The sequence below is a fragment of the Phoca vitulina genome, unplaced genomic scaffold, assembly GCF_004348235.1.
Source record: "Phoca vitulina isolate PV1807 unplaced genomic scaffold, GSC_HSeal_1.0 scaffold10, whole genome shotgun sequence".
Classification (NCBI taxonomy): Eukaryota; Metazoa; Chordata; class Mammalia; order Carnivora; family Phocidae; genus Phoca; species Phoca vitulina.
The window spans coordinates 3377077-3394794 of NW_022589713.1; the positions used below are offsets into that span (position 1 = coordinate 3377077).

General features: G+C 37.2%; 1 protein-coding gene and 1 pseudogene across 2 annotated transcripts in view; both read right to left on the bottom strand.

Annotated features, from left to right (window-relative positions):
• The window catches only part of GMPS (guanine monophosphate synthase), a 62024-nt gene that overhangs the window by 32403 nt on the left and 11903 nt on the right, over positions 1-17718 (bottom strand). For both annotated transcript variants that reach the window (XM_032408383.1, XM_032408385.1), the window contains exons 2-4: positions 9166-9347; positions 5191-5305; positions 132-229 (exon numbers count right to left, since the gene is read on the bottom strand). In XM_032408383.1, coding sequence (XP_032264274.1) covers positions 132-229; positions 5191-5305; positions 9166-9347 — 395 coding nt within the window. The remainder of the gene's footprint in view (positions 1-131; positions 230-5190; positions 5306-9165; positions 9348-17718) is intronic.
• LOC116635366 lies at positions 15935-16024 on the bottom strand (annotated as a pseudogene).

Below are 17718 nucleotides of genomic sequence, written 5' to 3' on the forward strand. Positions count from 1 at the left end.
ACCTCTGGCCACTAGTGCGGCCTTAATTTGTCTAAGAATTAAGGAATCTCTAATTTTGAAGAATAACAATCCCAAATTTAAGTCAGTTACTCTACTAACTGTTCTTATGCATCTAAAAATATCTATAATACCTGAATAACGAGCATGTGTTGTCCACACTAATACTGAAGACTCCATCTTCTCTAACACTTTTTTTGTGCACAGTACCTCCAAATACCTTATTCATCATCTGTTCAAAGAGAAAATAAATTGACATTAATATGAATCAAAAGAATTACCCAATCATTTTATTATGCTAATTTAATAATTTATATTCCTGTTTTCAGGATATCTGCTGTTTGTGCCCCCAAAATAAAGAGTTAGATAAATGTAGACAGCTTGGTATTATTATATGTAATTATACAGTTATTAAGAGGAATAGTTATAAAACAAAACTAGATTAGAAATCTGACCTGAGGTTAATTTCTATTAAACCCTGGCAGATTTTCCATTTAGTGTATTTTAATTCATTTGTTAAAAATAGATACTTAATACTTACATCTGGGTTTAATTTAAAAGCATTTTAAAAGGTACTCTGAGCTTAGAAAAAGCTAGAGCAGACGAAAGGAAGAGCTTTGGTATTAAAACTAGGCAGGTACAAATTTCTCCAAGTGATTTAACCTTTGGCCCCAAAGGAACAGTCTGAAAACCTGCAGAAGGCTATGTTGTGGAGAGAGCATAAGCAAGAAAATCTGGTCTTTCAATTAAATTTATTTGTATAAATCCGATACACCTACAGACACCCCCCCCCAACACCAAATAAACACACACAAAATTTCTACAATCGTTAATTCTGCCTTGATGTGATCACTATGATTCATCTCCGTATATCTGTTTCACACAGTTGTCACAAGATACCTGCCATAACCATGCAAGATACAAGTTGATCCAGCTCCCGATAAAAAAGCAGGCAGAGGGCTAATAAGTGTTCATTCTTATAATGCACAGTGGAATAGCCTTCAAAACCATCAGCAAATGCTGCCCTCTACATTCTCCTCTTAAGACATTCACAATAAAGCTTACTGCAATAAAGGTTTGGGTTAAGTTCAGCAGGAAAAAAACTTGCTAACCCATTTAGCCCAGTATTTCCCAAACAAAAAACCCAGGTTATCAAACACTTTCTGCAGCACATTAACTACCACACAGTTTAGGAACACTGCTACAATCTAACCAGTTCCCCTGCCTCTAGTCACTTCTCTTCTTCCCCCTCATTCGGTACTCAAACCATTCAAGCTAGAGTAATTGCCAAAACAGACCATGTTCTCTCCCCCATGTCTTCAGGTCTCTTCACAGTCCCAGGGGCCTAACAAAGTATGTGGCCCAAACCAGTCATTAAAAGCTGCTGAATGAAAAATTAAGTGCTTTCTTCTATATACTCAGTGAACCTTGTGTACCTCTACCTCCCTTAATTTGCTGTTCTTAATTAGAAGACAGCTGAATGATCAAGATAACTAAAACTGTTGGAACTCAACACAATTTAAAAGTCCACAAAGGTCAATGGGCAAAACTAAATATACTACTTAGGGATATAAACTTATGTATAAAGCTGTAAAGAGAAAAAGGGGAATGATTAACAAAATTCAGGGAAAGTGCTGCCTCTGGTAAGAATAGAGAACAACATGAATGGAGAAAAGTATAAAGAGAGTTTCAAAAGTTCTACTAATATTCTATTTCTTACGCTGAGTGAGGGGATATAAAGATAAAAGGAGCAATGGGCAAGACAGTCTTTTTTCTTCTAAAGCAAAGAATTCCCAGAAAGCTATTAGAAAGGCTCTCACAAGAGTCCAGTGAATGGGAAAGACAGTACATAAGACACTGAAATAACTAAAATTTCAGGATGCTATTGGGGGCAAAAGTATACATACACTAGGGTGAGACCTTTGGTGCTAAACTTACCCAACTAACAATCACTAAGAATTATTAGTCCTTTAAAAACAACATATTAGCTAGATGGTATCATCTATACCAATATTTTATGGAAAGACAATTTTTATCTAAAGGACCAAGATCAGCCTATTCTATTGTCCTAATAAGTAAGTTCAGAGGACATAAAGGCAAATTGTTTTACATATTTAACATGAGCAGGCCTAGCTCTGGCTACCGCAAGATCTCTACTGAATGACAGAAAAATTAGGCCTTACAATTATATGGGGGACTGGCATAAGGGAGAAACAGTCAGTCACTAGCACTTAAGTTAAGGCAGCATTTTCCAGACATATTTCACTATAAGGGATCCTGAAAAAAAATATCTGTGAGACTCTTCCTTACAGAATGTTATAATACCTCAATATACTAAAAATCATTTAACGTAAGTTGTGCTACATTATTAATACTGACTACTCTGGCATGGGAGATCAATAAATTATGTAAATACATTACATCCAAGGGCAAAGGTATATTAAAAAAAAAAAAAGCCAGCCAGTTTCCAATGTTCAACTCAATCAGGATGTAGGCTCTTCTAAGAAAATGTATTCATTAGAATACTATATAAGAAAATCCAAAAGTAAGTTGTTATCCAAGTCAAATTCATAACCACCACTTGGCTTTTCAGAAAACTTTAACAGGACAAAAAGAGCCTTTTACTAGAAAATGCTTGTTGCCTAGAGAAAAAAATATCCATTGTTGTAGCTTTTGAACTTCATACATCACATATTTTTAGGGGTCAGTATTTCCTCTAAATCAAAGTGGAAAACTATAATGAACAATTAGTAAGAAATGAAATCTGGTAAAGCTGTTTTACAGACCAGTGATTCCTAATATTCTGCTTTTGTATCAAGTATAAGAACAACAAAAATATTCACTCTTATGTGTACATTGATTTTTATTGTTTTTTCCTTTGCTGAATGCTCCAGGGCCAGATAAAATATACTGGTCTGCTCACCTTCTACCTTTTAGACAGCCTCCTTCTGTACAATATTCATATTAAAGCACAGCAATTTCAACCAGATTGTTTAATTATTCTTTTTTTTTTTTAAGGTTTTTATTTATTTATTTCATAGAGAGACAGCGAGAGCGGGAACACAAGCAGGAGTGGGAGAGGGAGAAGCAGGCTTCCAGCGAAGCAGGGAGCCTGCTGCAGGGCTAGATCCCAGGACGCTGGAATCACGACCTGAGCCGGAGGCAGATGCTTAACGACTGAGCCACCCAGGCGCCCCTCAACCAGATTGTTTAAAAAAAAAAAAAAAAATGACTCCCTCTGTTTTGCCCATTACTAAAATTTCAAGTTATCTTCAATCCAAGGACTTAAAACAACTCAGTCATTGGGAGAAAGAACACATCATCTTAAGCCATATATACAAGAAATCAAAAGTTAATAGACAATTCTCAATAATCAATTAGGGAGGCCCAGTGTATCATGAGGAAATTAAAAAGCTAATATTTTAATTAACACCGATTCCATTTGGTCAGTTAGGATCTCACATTAGATATTCCACTTGTATTGTGACCCTGTCTTCCCTTCTGATTTAGTACAGGCTAAAGCCAAAAGGTGGGCAAAAGGGAAAAGAGATCAAGATCATTTACAAACAAGTGAATCCAGTCATTGTATTTATTTGGCTATTCTTATCATAGCAGAGAATTCTGAGTTTAAAAAAAAAAAAAAACTATCTTGCTTCTGACACTAGAAAAGGCAAAATACTATAACATGTCAATTAATAATTATATTACCCAGGGAATACTATCCCAGCTAGCTCAATTTTCAGATGATGTGGTTAAGTAAGATACATTGTTAAAAGTTACCTCAACTAGAAAATCATTTTGCTTACAATCACTAGGGATAACTTTTCTTAAATGTATTTATTTCTATTCCCACCTCCTTAGTAAGTAGATCTTATTGAACAAATCATTCTAAGTGAGAACTTAGCATGTTACTGGCTCAGTATTATCTATCATCTTATTCAGTAATCACATTCTACTTGTCTAATAAACCTATACTCCTCTAAAAAGGTATCAAAGCAGCCAAAATAGATTTCTAAACATTTAACTTATAGAAGAATAGTTTTATATCTAGACCTCAGTCCCTATGTATTCTTGTTTTTGATACAATTCCAAGGTATGCATACTCATTAACGATACAGTGGAGACACGTGGCAGACACCGTCTTAACTAAACGATCAAACTGTCATGACACACACTGACATCGCGTGCCTCCTAATGACCTGCTCTGAGAGGAGCAGAGCATTTCTGTGCTACTCCTGCCAAAAGAACAGAACCTGAACCTAACAATGAAGAAACATCAAATAAACCAAAACTGAGGGAGAATCTATAAAGTAAATGGAATGTCTTTTTTTTTTTTTTTTAACTGTCAAGGTCATGAAAGAGAAGAAAAGACTGAGGAATGGTTCCAAAATAAAGGACATGACAACTAAATATAACACATGGTCCTAGATTGGACACAGTACTTACAAGGGATATTAATGAGACAAACAGTGAAATGTGAATGCAGTCTGTGGATTAGATGCAAAACTGAATCAGTGTTAACTTCCTGATTTTGATATTTGGACTGTAGTTACATAGGAGAGAGCTCTCATCCTTAGGAAATACAACAAGTAACAGGACATAATGTGTGCAACTTACTCTCAAATAGTTAAAAATGTCAACAGTAAGAGGGGCACCTGGGTGGCTCAGCTGGTTAAGCATCTGACTCTTGATTTTGCCTCAGGTCATGATCTCGGGGCTCAGGGTCATGGGATCAAGCGCCCCCCCCCCCCCCAACCTGGAACTCTGTGCTCAGCATGGAGTCTGCTTGAGATTCTCTCACTCTCCCTTCCGCCCCTCCCCTGGCTCGTGCACGCATGCAGGCATGCTATCTCTAAAATAAATAAATCGTTTTAAAATTGTCAACAATAAGGGAATTGAGTAAAAATATAAATGAGTTCTGTGTACTATTTCTGTAACATGTAAATTTGAATGTCTAAATTTTTTTTAATGGACAGTGTTATGTTGTATTCAGTAGTATAGTTACTTCTCTAAAAACAGATTTCCACTCAGGTCGGTTCTGCCATACTGCTATAACAATTTGTAAACAGTCGCAACATGCACAAATTAACTCATACAATATCCTAAATACTCTAAAGACAGAAAATATTAGTACAATAAGAATCACAAACAGAATAAATTAAGTCAACTCTTAAGGCAAATTCACAGATGTACCTGCATGCCATAGCAAATTCCAAGAACAGGCTTGCCAATAGTGAATATCGCTGGATCAAACCAGGGAGCATCTTCTGCATACACAGAATTAGGTCCTCCAGAGATGATAATAGCACTGTGGATTTAAGGAAGAGAGTCAGTGAAGAATCCTCTAACTGCTAATTTTTATCCCGAAGTCCATGCCCTCTCTCCCTTGAAGCACTGAGACTCAGTACAGATGCAGAGATTTTGTTATGTTTTCAGTATACCGTGGCAGATCCAGCCTCCTACACAGCTCAATCATCTGTACTCTACTGAAATGTGTGAAAGTCCATCAATTCAACATTCACTTGTTAATAAGTACAAACTTCAAATACATAAATACTAATGTTTCTAGCTGTAAAGGTTTAGCATGAGTTTGTTTTGTCTTCCACATTAATGAAGGAGTAAATGAGAATTCTAAAGGGAGATGGAGAAAATATAGGTCTTCCGGGAAGCAAGGAGTAAAGCAAGTCACAGAAAGACCCTAGATGACACAGCAAAATACAACAAAGGAGGACAGAATATGAATAATAACCTGACTTTCCCTGTTGAAAACCTATCCAACGTTCCCAACAATTTTACCTGAGACCCAGGAAAGGGAGCTAACATACGAATTTTGCCCATATGGCATTCTCTCAGAACCCAGGTCAATATTATAACTTCACTATATTATAATTTACAGAGCATTCGATGGGTTAACTTGGGAGTCGAACAGTTATTATGGAAAAGGCTGCAAACTGAGGCCTATGCTCTTCACCTGGCCAGTGATAGATCTAATTTGGCCCTCAGCATACACTCAAAAGATTGAGAACATTTTAATATTACGAATTTTACATAAAAATCCAGATTTCTGGGTTTTCTTTAGGAAGAGGGGAAAAAAAAAATCTAGCAGCACTTGACCTTCACTCTCATATGGCTACAAACAACTGGAATCACAGAGAGACCTGCACCTTCAGACTACTCCTGCTTCCCAGTTTGCCACACATGCCCTCTTATACAATAGAGGCATACCTATGCTCACCACTTAATCTAAGGTATCCTCAAACTCATTTTAGGTTTGAGTTTTGCAGGAATCCTGATTTATCTACATTTCTAAAGGAAAATGCATTTTAAGATCTAACCAAAATCTTCTTACAAATTTAGGCAATTCACTTTGTAATTAGCAGCTGCTTGCCATATAAAAACACACAAACTAAAATACAGGCTTATAATACATCCAGAAGAATGATATAATAGTCAAATTCATAAAAATTATTCAGCAAGACAGGACATTTTTAAAAAATATAACAATTCAAGTGAGCTCAAAGGCCCCATTCTTTGAACTTTGTATTGCTAACATGAATTACGCTATTCATCATGTTTGTTAGCCTGTCTCCTGCAAAAGAGACTAAAGACAACCTACTCAGATGATAAATGTAACATCTTTAAGATAACAATCCTAAAGGGGTGTAGCGTTAGCCTTAAGGGTAGATACGCAACTTAGCTCTTTAAAAATGCATAAGCTAAAATTCTATAAAACATAAATAAACAAGCCCTCTAGAATTTCAGTACATTATACTTAGTTTTATAAAAGATAACCACCATGGGACTGCCCAGCATTTCTCATTAATCTGCTAAACAACTCATGACTGTAAGATTCTTAAGACTATTAAAAAGAAAAGGGAATGGACTTAGTCAAGGATGAAACCTAAGCAGTACTTAAGCCAATTATGAAAATTCTTATCTCAATAACTCTCAAGAAGAGCTAATCACTCAGTCTTCTAGTTCTACCCTGCAATTATTTTGAAACTAACTTGCAATTACAAAGCCAATAAGCCACAAGGCATTCCAGATACCAATTTTAAGCAGGTCAAATTTCCAAAAACAAGTAGGTTAAGAGGTCTTTCCTCTCATAATATTAATATTCTAGGAAAAGGATGATCAACTAGATATCTCAGCAGACAGGATTATAATAAGCAAAGCCACAGGGCTATAGTTCCTATACTCCTACACAGAAAGAACCTCTAGACACAAGCAGGACCTAGGAATTGTTTATAATCAGGTGGCAGGAAAAATAATTAGCATTCTTTTGCCAAGTATTTGGCTACCCTATTCTTTTTTTCTTTTTTTAAAGATTTTATTTATTTATTTGACAGAGAGAGACACAGCGAGAGAGAGAACACAAGCAGGGGGAGTGGGAGAGGGAGAAGCAGGCTTCCCGCCGAGCCAGGAGCCCGATGCGGGACTCGATCCCAGGACCCTGGGATCATGACCTGAGCCGAAGGCAGACGCTTAACGACTGAGCCACCCAGGCGCCCCTGGCTACCCTATTCTTAAACATTTAGCCTGGGTTAGTCTGCTGGAGATTTTTTGTTTGTTTGGGGTGAAGGGAATGAAGGAGCTTAGTTATGACAGAGAGACATTTAGAATTCTCACACAGTTTTTTGATTCCCTAAAACTGGTTCTCACTGGCAAACTGACATAGTCATGTTAGAGAAACTCAAGGGTCCCTTCTTATTCTAAAAATTCTACAGTTTAAAAAGAGATGACTGGGGCGCCTGGGTGGCTCAGTCGTTGGGCATCTGCGTTCGGCTCAGGTCATGATCCCAGAGTCCTGGGATTGAGCCCCGCATCGGGCTCCCTGCTCAGCGGGAAGCCTGCTTCTCCCTCTCCCACTCCCCCTGCTTGAGTTCCCTCTCTCACTGTGTCTCTCTCTGTCAAATAAATAAATAAAATATTTTTTAAAATAAATAAATAAATAAAAAGAGATGACTGTTTTTAACTGTATCCTAAGACTAGGACAGTTAAATTTCAACCTGTCTTTTCTGCTTTCCAATTCACTCTATTTCAGAAACAAGAATCACAGGATAAACAGGTCTATGAAGACTTTAAAAGTTAACCATTTCTCTAATGGAAAAAAATTATGCTTTTGAGAAAAATTAAACATACTGTATTTTGGAAGAAATATAGCATCAATGTTTAAGACCCAATTAAAGTTACAAACTGCAGTTGTTTGCTTTTGGTAACACTCTTAATAAACAAAGACCATCAATTCCATGAGAAAAGGCATAGCATTAACCAGAAATTGTTAAAGGAAGAAACAAATATAAGTTGGCTGTCATTTTGACTAGTTCTGGGCATAAAAGCTGTTGAATTAGACCTTATATTAGACTTGAGAAACCTTCATATTTTAGAAACTTAGTCTCTTGGGATAGGAGGCAAAAGAGACTCATTGGACACAGAATTCTTCTCATTTAGGTATTCTAGCCACTGTATATATTCCTTTGATCAAATGCTTGGGGATGAATGAATGACCATAATAGCCAAATTCAAGTCTGACCCAAAAATCCTAAAAAAAAATAAAATATTCAAATGAAAAATTCTTGTAACTGTGCAATTAAAATTAAGGCAATCTTTTTAACTAAAAATTATTTTTCCTTTAATTTTTTAAAAATCAGAACCAGGGGCGCCTGGGTGGCTCAGTCGTTAAGCATCTGCCTTCGGCTCAGGTCATGATCCGAGGGTCCTGGGACCGAGCCCTGCATCGGGCTCCCTGCTCCGTGGGGGGCCTGCTTCTCCCTCTCCCTCTCCTGCTGCTTGTGTTCCCTCTCTCACTGTGTCTCTCTCTGTCAAATAAATAAATCTTTAAAAATCAGAACCACAGAAGAAAACTTTTTGTAAAACCACTGCATGTCTTATATTCATTTAAAAAAATTCAGTGCCCAGGGCACCTGGGTGGTATAGTCGTTTAAGTGTCTGACTCTTGGTTTCAGCCCAGGTCGGGCTCCGCACTCAGCATGGAGTCAGGTTAAGACTCTCTCTCCCTCTCTGCCCCACCACCTCTCCCCCAACCCCGAACACTCCCTCTCTCTCTCAAAATATATCTTTAAAAAAAAAATTCAGTGCCCAAGCAAATTAATAAAAAATTCCACAATCTAAGCTCAATCTCATAGAAAATACAAGTGTAAGGTCTACCGGAATCCTTGCTCTTTTATGGCAAATGCTGGTGTTTCCAAGGGAAAGATTTCCGACTGCACGAACAGTTCTCTCACTCTTCGATCTATGACTTTCCCGTACTGGGCACCAGCATCCAGAATGACAACAGCTCCTTCATAGTGGTGGCGGCCATCCTTAAGGTCTCCTCCAGCATTCTCCAGCTGCAAATATTAAGGCAAATGTCCTCTTAGTTATAAAAATTAGAGCTCCTTTAAAAAAGAGTGGTCACTGTCAGCTCCAAAAACATACAGAAACAAAAATTGTTAACTTAGGCCTCTGAGTTGCCAATTCAAAAGCACTTCTTTTAAAAGGAAGATTTTTATACATATCCATACGTGGGCATACATAAACACTTTAATAAAAGCCAGCATTTACTGACTATGTAATATAGTCACTTTACGTATAAATGCATCTTATATATATTATCTAACATGGTGGACATACAACCCAGCTGTGCCAAAATATAGTCCTAGTTTATGCCTGTTATACTGGCATTATTACTAAGAGGGCCTCCTGTGAATCTCAAAAGCATCCTAGCTTGAACAATAAATTATATGGTCACCCTATCGAACAGTCACAGTATTCCTATGAGGGATATACTGATGAAGAACTTAAAGTTTGCTGCCGGAGTATAAGCATGCTCAAATTCACTTCATCAGGATTTTTTGTATTACATGAGGAAACGGTTATATATAGATGCATCCAACCCATAACATTAGAATTTTAAAAAGGATTTTTAATCTTATTTCTGTCACCTATATATTGATAATGCTTTTCTGGAAAGCAATTTGACAAAATGTAAAATTTTTAACTATGTATGCTGGAATAGTTACCTGGAACTGGCTTCAGATTAATGTAAGAGTAGGTGGGTATGGATGAAACAAGACTGCTTGCCTATGCACTGAAATCACTTTAGTTGAATGATACACAGTCTTCATTTTAGTCTAGTCTCTATTCTGTTTTTGTACATTTTATATAAGAAAAAAACTTTAGGGGCGCCTGGGTGGCTCAGTCGTTAAGCGTCTGCCTTCGGCTCAGGTCATGATCCCAGAGTCCTGGGATCAGGCCCCACATCGGGCTCCCTGCTCGGCGGGAAGCCTGCTTCTCCCTCTCCCACTCTCCCTGCTTGTGTTCCCTCTCTCGCTGTCTCTTTCTGTGAAGTAAATAAATAAAATCTAAAAAAGAAAAAAACTTTAAAAACATGTATGTACTCTGGAAAAACACTTGTAGGATGCATATAATATAATCCCATTTTAAAATATTTCATCAAGAATGTATATACATGTATGAAGAAGAAACACAGGGACAGATACACACAAAAATACTAACAGAGGTTGTATCCAAGTAATGAGCTACAGGTGATTTACAATTTTTCTTTCTCATACTCTTCAGTATGGTTTTTTTTGTTTCTTTTTTTTTTTTTAATTTTATTTTATTATGTTATGTTAATCACCATACATTACATCATTAGTTTTTGATGTAGTGTTCCATGATTCATTGTTTGCATATAACACCCAGTGCTCCATTCAATACGTGCCCTCTTTAATACCCATCACCAGGCCAACCCATCCCCCCAGCCCCCTCCCCTCTAGAACCCTCAGTTTGTTTCTCAGAGTCCATAGTCTCTCATGATTCGTCTCCCCCTCCGATTTCACCCTCTTCATTTTTCCCTTCCTGCTATCTTCTTCCTTTTTTTTTTTTCTTAACATATAATGTATTATTTGTTTCAGAGGTACAGGTCTGTGATTCATCAGTCTTACACAATTCACAGCGCTCACCATAGCACATACCCTCCCCGATGTCTATCACCCAGCCACCCCATCCCTCCCACCCCCCACCACTCCAGCAACCCTCAGTTTGTTTCCTGAGATTAAGAATTCCTCATATCAGTGAGATCATATGATACATGTCTTCTTCAGTATGTTTTAAATGTTTACAATAAACATTTTTGGAGTTTTCCCCCCTCCAGCTGTAAAATTTGCACATAAAAAAGCATAAGCCAGTCCTTCAGACACTTATGTAATTCTTTCCATGCCTCTTCCTTTTCCCTTTATATGAAAAAACAAAAGACCTCACAACATCACTAACACTTCTGCTACAGTAATGAAAAAAGCCAACAATCACAGCCATCTACAGAGGAGGATTTGTGAGAAGGACCAAACCACAGGCCAGAAAGAATTACTCAGATCACAAAAATGAAGATTTTAATCATATGAATACTGAACAATGTAGAAAAAGTAGAATACAGAAAGTTTATAAAATATATTAGAGTGCAAGAAATACTAAAACTTTTTCCTTTTAGAGCTTTGCCCTTAGTCCACACACATACATACTACTCTTTAAAGAATTTATCTAAAATTCTTTAATCTTAATCTATTTTTTTGTAAAGAATAGAAAGTGTTGGAGCGCCTGGATGGCTCAGTCAGTTAAGCGTCCGACTCTTAATCTCAGCTCAGGTCTTCATTTCAGGGTCGTGAGTTCAAGTCCTGCATGGAGCTCCAAGCCCAGTGGGAAGCCTACTTAAAAAAAGAAGGGGGGAAGGGGGAGGGGAGCAGAGCAAAGAAAGAAAAGAAAGAAAAGTTTTGGGGCACCTGGCTGGTTTGGTCGATGGAGCGCATGACTCTTAATCTCTTGGCTGTGAGTTTGAGCTCCATGTTGGCTATAGAGATTACTTAAAAATAAAAATCTTTTTAAAAAAGTGTTCTTGAAGGACTACTTTGTTATTGTGTAAATTTCTCAGATTTCAGTCCCCTTATCACTGTCAAAATTTTTACCAAATCCAGTACAACCTGTTTTTTTTTTTTTAACACTGCAGGCAGAGTTCTCACTTTCCATGATTCTGACAAGCATAAATTTCAGTTATCATGGTTTATACCAAGGTTTAGTTAACTAACATCAGTCTGCAATAACATGGCTCAAATTTCAGTTACCATAATTAGCTGTGAGAAATTACATTAAGTACAAACTTCGCTGTCAGCTCTTCAATCCATAAATCACCACATTAATAACAAATATGATGATCACTGACCAATGTGTCCCTTCTTTTAAAGTTTATTGCAATTGGACAGTGCAAAACAAATAGCTAGAGTACAGTTGTGTTACCTCCTTATTGCCCAGTGATAAATCCACATGACATTTTACACCTATGGATAATCCAAGGGGGTACAGACCAACAAAGATGAAAGTACAGCAAAGAAATGAAAAGTGATACACTGGAAGCGAAATATGAATCCACTGTAAATGAAGTTATAGAAGAAAATTGCTGGCCATGGCAGTGTTGACACTGCTGCAGTTTGAGTGCCTCTAAATGCGCAGCCAGAGGAACTTGGTGAAGGTGAATTTATCAATTATCAATGGGGAAAGCAGCTGTGATGGAAAGGATGACAATGTCCCAGAGAAAGTAACTCCAGGAAAATACTTCACATTAAAGAAACTCTTGGAGGGAAGCCTGGGTGACTCAGTTGGTTAAGCGTCTGCCTTTGGCTCAGGTCATGGTCCCAGGGTCCTGGGATCTATCCTCACATGGCTCCCTGCTCGGCAGGGAGCCTGCTTCTCCCTCTGCTCCTTATCCCACTCATGCTCTCTCTCTCTCTCTCTCAAAAGTAAATAAACAAAATCTTTAAAAAAAAGAAAGAAACTCTTGGAGGTATTTCATGACATTTCAATTGTAAAGGATAAAATGTCAAAAGCCAAGGAGGCACAGAAAAGATGCAAAGGAAACACTGTTTTAAGGCATAGAAAAGATGCAAAGGGAAAGACTGTTTAAACTACTCTTGATTCATATTTCACAAAGAAAACAATTCTCATTGTGTCTAATGTTTTAACTTATACTAAACAGTTACAGTATTTTATTTCTCTATACTTGTATAATTAACAGTAAGATTTAATGTTTTAACAAAATATTTTAAAGGTCCCCAAACCACTGTAATCTTCACACTGATTAAAACTGCTTTGCATAAGGACCACCTCGGTACCTCAGTCGGTTAGGCATCAGATTCTTTTTTTTTTTTTAAGATTTATTTATTTATTTATTTATTTATTTATTTATTTATTTGACAGAGAGAGAGAGTATGCACAAGCAGGAGAAGCAGCAGAGAGAGAGGGAGAAGCAGGATCCCTGTAGAGCAGGGAGCCCGATGTGGGGCTTGATCCTAGGACCCTAGGATCATGACCTGAGCCAAGGCAGACTCTTAACCGACTGAGCCACCCAGGTGCCTCTAAGCATCCAAATCTTGATTTCAGCTCAGGTCATGATGTCAGGGTGGTGAGAATGAATCCCGCAATAGGCTCTGTGCTGGGCATGGAGCCTGCTTGAGATTTTCGGGGTGCCTGGATGGCTCAGTCCATTACACATCAGACTCCTGGTGTTAGCGCAGGTCATTATCTCATGGGTCTTGAGATCAAGCTTGTGTCAGGCTCCACACTCAGGGAGGAGTCTCCTAAAGATTCTCTCCCTCTACCCCTCCCCCAACTCTTCTGTATGTGTGCACATGCATGCATTCTCTCTAAAAAAAAAAAGAAATAAATTACTTCGCATGGTTTCAGCTTGCACAATCATTTTTATGGTCGTCCTACTATTATATAGTGAGGACTGTCTGTATTTCTTTAAATCAACTCATTTTTACTTAACTGAATTTTAAAAGAAAAATGTATACTGTTTTCTTATCAGCTTTTGAAAATGTTCAATCATATGATATCAGAGGTCATTGAGGAAATACTGAATCCTTGACTCATTCTTTCTACCTCAGCTATCAACTTGCCTATCCAGCACAAACTTCAACAACTCAGGGGAAAGCAAAAAGGTCACCAGTAACGTAAGCAAAAGTTCCTTTCCCTCAAAACCTAGACTCTATTTACTCCTACTTCACAGAGTTATAAAGTTTGATAGACTTCCAAACCTTAACAGATTAGAAAAAGGACCCTAATGAGAAAAGCTGTTAGTCACATCAATAGTAGAGACAAATAAAATTCAACAGTACACAACAGAAAAATCTATTATATCTATTTATACAATTAAAAAGTAAACACAGAGACACCTGGCTGGCTCAGTCTGTAGGGTGTGTGACTCTTAATCTTAGGGTGTAGAGGCTACCTAAAAATAAAATCCTTAAAAGAAAAAGAAAAAGAAACACAAATGCCTAAAAGGTTCACATCCCTCTCAACTGACTTGAGATCATCATAATAAAGTAAATGATGTTCATAAAGATATCTTTTAAGACATCAATAAATGATATTAAGGAAACAATCAAACCATATCAGTACCCTAATTTAACAATAAAGCAAAATAATCTGGCAGATTCTCATAAGATGGAGATGGTATCATTTTTGGATCTTCCTGAATTTCCATGTATCACTGAATAGCAAAACCAAAAACTAAATGACAAGTTATCTCCCCAAATAGAAGCTGGTAGGAATAAACTACCATAGTCACAAACTCTAGTGTAACAGCATTTGTGGGGGAAACAACCGAGTTTCACTGAATAACTTGAGAACAGAATTCCAAGATAGCCAAAAAGGTACTCGCTAGAAACCACAGGGGTCAGGAGCGCGTGGGTGGCTCAGTCACTTGAACGCCTGATTTTTGGTTTCAGCTCAGGTCATGATCTCAGGGTCGTGAGATTAAGCCCCAGGTTGGGCTCCAAACTCAGGGGGGAGTCTGCTTGAAGATTTTCTCCCTCTGCCCCTCCCCCTACACGAGCACACTCTCTCAAATAAATAAATAAATCTTTATTTAAAAGAAAAGAAAAGAAAGCACAGGGGCCAATTCGACTACAGCAGTTGCACCGGGAGAAGGTATGCATACTCCAATAGTAACATGGGTAGCAGGAGACCCAAGGTAATGCTTAAAGGGGTGGAAGGAGTTTAATCCCCATGAACTTTCTCAACTAATGGGCCAGGGCTCCCTTCTAGAACAAGGCTCACAAATGAGAAGCAACTGCTGGAAGCAGAATCAAAATTAAGCAGGACAAACAAGGGCAAGGAAGAAGGAAAATAGAAGTGTCAAACTAAAATAGAGGGAAGAATCAGAGCAAGGAATCCTCAGAGAACAAGCTGCCATAATTTTAACAGAAGAGGGGGTTCTATAAAGTTATAAAAGTTATCCGAATCAAGATTCCTTCTAAAAACTCAGGAAAACTATATTCACATATAAGAGAAACAAATTATAGAAGTCAAATCCTGTACAAAGTTACTCAAAGTAAAAAAGAGAGAATAAGGAATAAAAACATCCTACAAGAGCAAGCCAAAAAGAAGAGATCAAAACTGGAAAGTACAATTTCTAAATGAACTAAAAGATATTAAGAAAATTATGTAAGGCATAAAAGATTATGAATCAAAATTAGACTATGAACCCAGAATGACCAATCTCAACATATACTTGTTTACATTTTTATTTAAATTCCACTCAGTTAACATACAATGTAATATTGGTTTCAGGTGTACAATATAGTGATTCAACACTTCCATACAACATGCAGCGCTCATCAGGACATGTGCCCTCCTTAATCCCATCACCTATTTCACCCATCCCCCCCACCCACATCCCCTCTGGTAACCATCTGTTTGTTCTCTAGAGGTAAGAGTCTCTATCTTGGTTTGCCTTTCTCTCTTTTTTCTGCTTTTGCTCATTTGTTACATTTCTTAAATTCCACATATGAGTGAAATCATATGGTATTTGTCTTTCTCTGACTGACTTATTTTGCTTAGCATCATACTCTCTCTAGAGCTCCATCCACATCGCTGCAAATGGAAAAATATGGACCGCTTCACAAATTTGCATGTCATCCCTCCACAGGGGCCATGCTAATCTTCTCTGTACCAACAAATATGCTTAACAAATTACTGGGCTTTAAAGAAAAAAAACTTTCAATATTTTGGATAAAAAGCACACATGACTTATAATTCACTCAACTATACATTTGTTGTGTGTAGTTTTCTTTATCCATGTTTTATTTTACAATAAAAAGATTTTTAAAGTAAAAAAAAAAGGGAACTAACATTTACTTCATACCTAATGTTTCATGTGCTTTACATATTTTCTTATTCATAATGGTATGTACTTCTATTTTGCAGATGAAGAAAATGAGACTCAGATACTATATCACCTGCCTAGGGACACACTGGCAGAAGCAGAAGGTAAATGTAGGCCTTTTCAAACCCCAAAACAAGTAGCACTATAGAGGTGGGTAAATATGCACTATATTTTTGGAAGACTTCAAAGTTATTTTAATTTTTAATATTTTGGTACTTAAAAGGTAAGCTTTATTACTTTAGAAAGTTTGCTTACATGAGTGAAATAATGTTCTGCTGATGTCTGAGAAAAATAGTAGTATACTATATAAATGATTTTGGAAGTTGAATTTCATCAGTACTAAACTTATTCAGGTAGTTGCTCTTCAAAAAACACTTTAGTAGACTTCAGTTGCCAAAATAAAAGTCTTAGGGTTAAAAGAGATTTTAAGAACCACCCCCCACCCACACACACAGACATTTTAGTCATCTGAAATACTCAACTACCCAGAATAATCCTTTCATTACCAAAAGGCTACTGGAAGTAGCATATTTACTTATTTAATCTCACCACAACTATAACTTGGGAAAAATTGTACATTTTCTTCACAAAATTATCTAACATCTTAGGTACTTTAGAAATGTCAACAAACTTAACTGAAGGTTTTTCATAAGAAACCATCACCTCACATACAACACTGAATGAAGTTTGAGCCTACAATTAAAGGGTTAAATCGAAGAGACTCTCTAGCTCTTGATCTTATCATATGCTTGTGTCCTACCCTCCTTTTTTTATTTTTGAAAAATTTTAAACCTACAGAAACCTACAGAAAGGTTGAAAATATGGCACAGGGTGCCTGGATGGCTCAATCAAAGGACCCTGTTAACTCTCGATCTCGGGGTTGTGAGTTCAAGCCCCACACTAGTTGTAGAGATTACTAAAAACAAATAAACTTTAAAAAATTTTTAAATTTAAATAAACTTAAAAAAAAATCTATAGCACGATAAACCCCACTGTCCACCTAAATTCAACAATTAGTAACATTTTGCCACATTTGCATTATTTCTATCTATATATACTTCTTCCTCTGAATTACTGGAAAATAAATTATAGATATTTCTCTCCCAAAACACTTTTCAGCATGTACTTACTTCCTACCAACAGGGACATTCCTCTATATAACTACAATACATAATCACACCCAAGAAATTTAGTCCTAATAGTATCTACACACAAATTTCCTCAAATGTCACCACTAATGTCCTTTATGGCTTTTTTTTTTTTTTTTTCAGATTTGAGAGAGAGAGAGCATGAGCAAGTGGGGGGAGGAGCAAAGGGAGAGAGAGAGAATCCTGAAGCAGATCCCCCCCAAACCCACTGAGGGTGGAGCCTGATCCCAGGACCTTGAGATCATGACCTAAGCCAAAATCAAGAGTCCGCCACTCAACCAACTGAACCATCCAGGTGCCCCTAGCTTTTTTGTTTTGTTTTGTTTTTAATTCCAGAACCCTATCAAAAACCAC